Source organism: Lipotes vexillifer, unplaced genomic scaffold, assembly GCF_000442215.2.
Source record: "Lipotes vexillifer unplaced genomic scaffold, Lipotes_vexillifer_v1.1 scaffold545, whole genome shotgun sequence".
Taxonomy (NCBI): Eukaryota; Metazoa; Chordata; class Mammalia; order Artiodactyla; family Lipotidae; genus Lipotes; species Lipotes vexillifer.
The window spans coordinates 1,908,439-1,911,383 of record NW_006779129.1 but is presented as its reverse complement, the minus strand read 5'-3'; the positions used below and the strand labels follow the sequence as shown (position 1 = coordinate 1,911,383).

The window sequence follows — 2,945 nt, the reverse complement described above, 5'->3', positions numbered from 1 at the left end:
GGGGGGGAGGGACATGACCCGAGGTGGCGGGTCCTAAATCAGAGCAGATGCAAAGGCACTGTTGGGTCCTCAGTGGTGAGACAGCCCTCGTGGGCCCTGTGAACTCTGAAAGCCCAGGCCTCGGGACCGGGACCTAAGCGGTGCCCCCCAGGGGCCCCAAGTGTCCCTAGGGGAGGCCGCGGCCGGCACCCACCTCCAGAAAGCGAGTGGCCACGACGCGGTCATCCTCGGTCAGCACCAGGTTGTCCACGAACATCCAGAAGAAGGGCTGGGGGCTGCCTGGCCGGGGCCTCGCGTACCGCAGGATGCGATGGAACTGGTACAGGTACCACGCTGGGGTGGGGAGCAATCAGGTGGGTCTGGGCTCTGCCTGGAGGGACCCGGGGTGCAAGGGCGGGGCTCTGGTGGGAGCGGGGCCGCCTGCTCCCCAGGGCAGTCCTGCTCTGGCAGCTGCAGCCTCGAGGGCACAGGTGCGGGAGGCTGGGCGATGCCCCACAGGGACACACAGCCCTGCGGACAGGGTGGGAGGGGCGCCAGGCCGCCCTGGGGTGACGGACCCACTCGCTGTCTTGGTTGCGGTGATGGCTCACAGGGTACGCACTTCAAAACCCGCCACGCTGTACTCTCTGAATACGGACAATTGACCTATGTCTCTGATACCCCAATAAAGCTGATTGTTTAAGAATGCGGACGGTTTGCAATTCCTGCCCTCCCCGAGGAGGGCTGGGGTGTGTGGGAGGGCGTGGCGGACAAGAGGCTCTGGAGTCTGAGCAGATGGCCAGGCCTCTTACCTGGGGGCTGGCTGCAGGCGTGGCCCAGCGGGGGCGTAGAGCCGTAGGCGAGGTCGAAGGGGCCCCATGCTTCCACCTGCAGGACAGCGCGCGGCTCAGGAGGGCAGAGAGCTCCCCCTGGGCCAGGCACTTTTCCTCTCTGACGGTGTGATTCAGGCTGACCCTCATGGAAGGGGTTGGGGGGCGGTGAAACCCACTGGTTCAGACCCACCCCTTGGTTCAGGGGGTGCAGGGAGCCCCGCTTTCTCTATCATCTCGGGGAGGCCGGCCCTCAGCAGAGCCCTGGGAACCCGAGCGCAGTGATTCCTTTGTGCCAGGCGTGGCCCTTTCAGACCCTCCAGGGAGGGTGACACGGGGCCCCCAAGGATTCATGCGGATTCTGTGCGTTGCTGGGAAATACAGGTGGAAGCCCTGATGGGTCATTGGGCAGCAGGCGGCCTTCCCTGGCAAGCGCGAGCCACCCCTGCTGCACCTCCCCCAGCCCCCAGCCCCGTCCAGGCCCCGACAATCCCACCTGAGCTGAGACGCTGAGGATTCCCTTCCCCCATCAGGGGCCCAGCTAACTGAGGGACCCGGTTAGAGACTCTAGCCCGTGTCACTCTTCTTGAAAAATAATTGAGAGAAGCCAAATACTGGATCCCTGGCTTTCTGACGGCAGCCCGTCCAGAGAAGATGTGGCTTCCCTCCCCAAGTCACTTAAAAGAAGCCGACACCCTACGTTAGCCTCCGGCCTCACGTGCCCCCGGCCTCACGTGCCTTGTCGCAGTCAGCTCTGACCTCCGGGCTCCAGTGAAGCCTGCTGACCGGCGCAAGTACAGCAGGGGGTCTGGACAGGGAAGGGGCAAGGGGGCTAGAGGAAGTGAGCGTGGGATGGGGGCCCGGGACCCACATCCCAACACTCTACACAAAGGTGGCTGCTGAAATGACCCCAGGAAAGGTTGTGAAGGAAGCAAGGTCTTAGAGGGAACACCCCGCTGTCCCCGAGAGCCCGCCAGTGTGCACTTTAAACCCCCCGAAACCCGCAGCCAGGTGCGGCTGTGCAGACATGGAAGCCGGACACCCCCACCTCTAGGGTGGGCTGCACGGTGGGAAAGCCCACTTTACAGGCCTCGTGAAAAAGGAGTGAAGCCAGGACTGGTGGTTGGGGAACCGAGTGATGATGACACACGTGAGCCGCTGTCACCCCTGAGACGCGAAAGCTCATTATGGGAGGGGGTGTTTAGACCCTTGGCTTGTGCCAGCGAGAGCCCCTCCATGTCTGATCTGTTCTTGCAGCTCTGCTACTTGGGGAGGGCTCTTGTCACTCTCCAGTCCCGCCTTGACCGTCCTGCCCTGGGAGGGAGGACCCCGCCCTGGGGGGCCTGGGATGAGTGTTCGAGTGAGCACAGGCTCCAGAAATGCTTCCTGGTGGGACGTCCGAAGGGGCCGGAGGGGCAAGAAGAGAGCTGTCCTGGACTTCGGGGCAGGGCAGACCCCAGGGGGACGGAGGAGGGGGACGTCTCCAGTCTCAGCCAGAGAGGAGGGCTGGCCCCTGGGACACGGCCCCCAGGCCAGACAGGGAGCAGAGCTGAGAGGCCCTGCCGGCACCCGGGGGTGAACTGGGTCCCCCCACATTGGCTGCTTCCTTGCTGCCACCTTCTGTGGCCAGTGTTCTGGCCCCTCTGACCCCGTGCCAGTGGTTGTCGGGCTCTGGGGATGACGGGCTTTAATTCTCCTGTGAGAGGCCGTGTGGGCGAGCGAGTGACGGACCAGGTCTTCCTGCCCCGAGGTCACAGAGGTGGCGCCCGGCCCTTTCCCATCCAAGGCTGCTCTCAGCCCAGCTGCTGAGTCATTTTTAGGCCCTTCCTCCAAGGCCACCATCCAGGACAGCAGGAAATAGCCTTCGAGGGAGCCAGAACGTTTCATGACAGCGCTCAGAGAATGTTTTCAAACAATCAGTGGTGGTTGTGTTCAAGACTCAGCACTTTATTTTAGGGGGGGGGCGGGAATCCCCCTCCCTAGGCGGCACCATCACAGGAGGTGGGATAGGCCCCTTGGATTTCAACAAGTCGGGCAGGAGCTTTGGCCAACGGTTCTCCTCTGGGCGGTGGGCAGCGGGGGGCTACGGGCATGCCTCTCTCAGCTCTCCCGCCGTGGGGGGCCGACACCCCCCAG

The 2,945-nt window shown here is 63.7% G+C and overlaps 1 protein-coding gene across 1 annotated transcript in view; it reads right to left on the bottom strand.

Annotated features, from left to right (window-relative positions):
• Window positions 1-2,945, bottom strand: part of DNMT3L (DNA methyltransferase 3 like) — an 18,745-nt gene that overhangs the window by 5,347 nt on the left and 10,453 nt on the right. The window contains exons 12-13 of the mRNA XM_007452511.1: window positions 792-867; window positions 194-333 (exon numbers count right to left, since the gene is read on the bottom strand). Of these exons, the coding sequence (XP_007452573.1) occupies window positions 194-333; window positions 792-867 (216 nt within the window). The remainder of the gene's footprint in view (window positions 1-193; window positions 334-791; window positions 868-2,945) is intronic.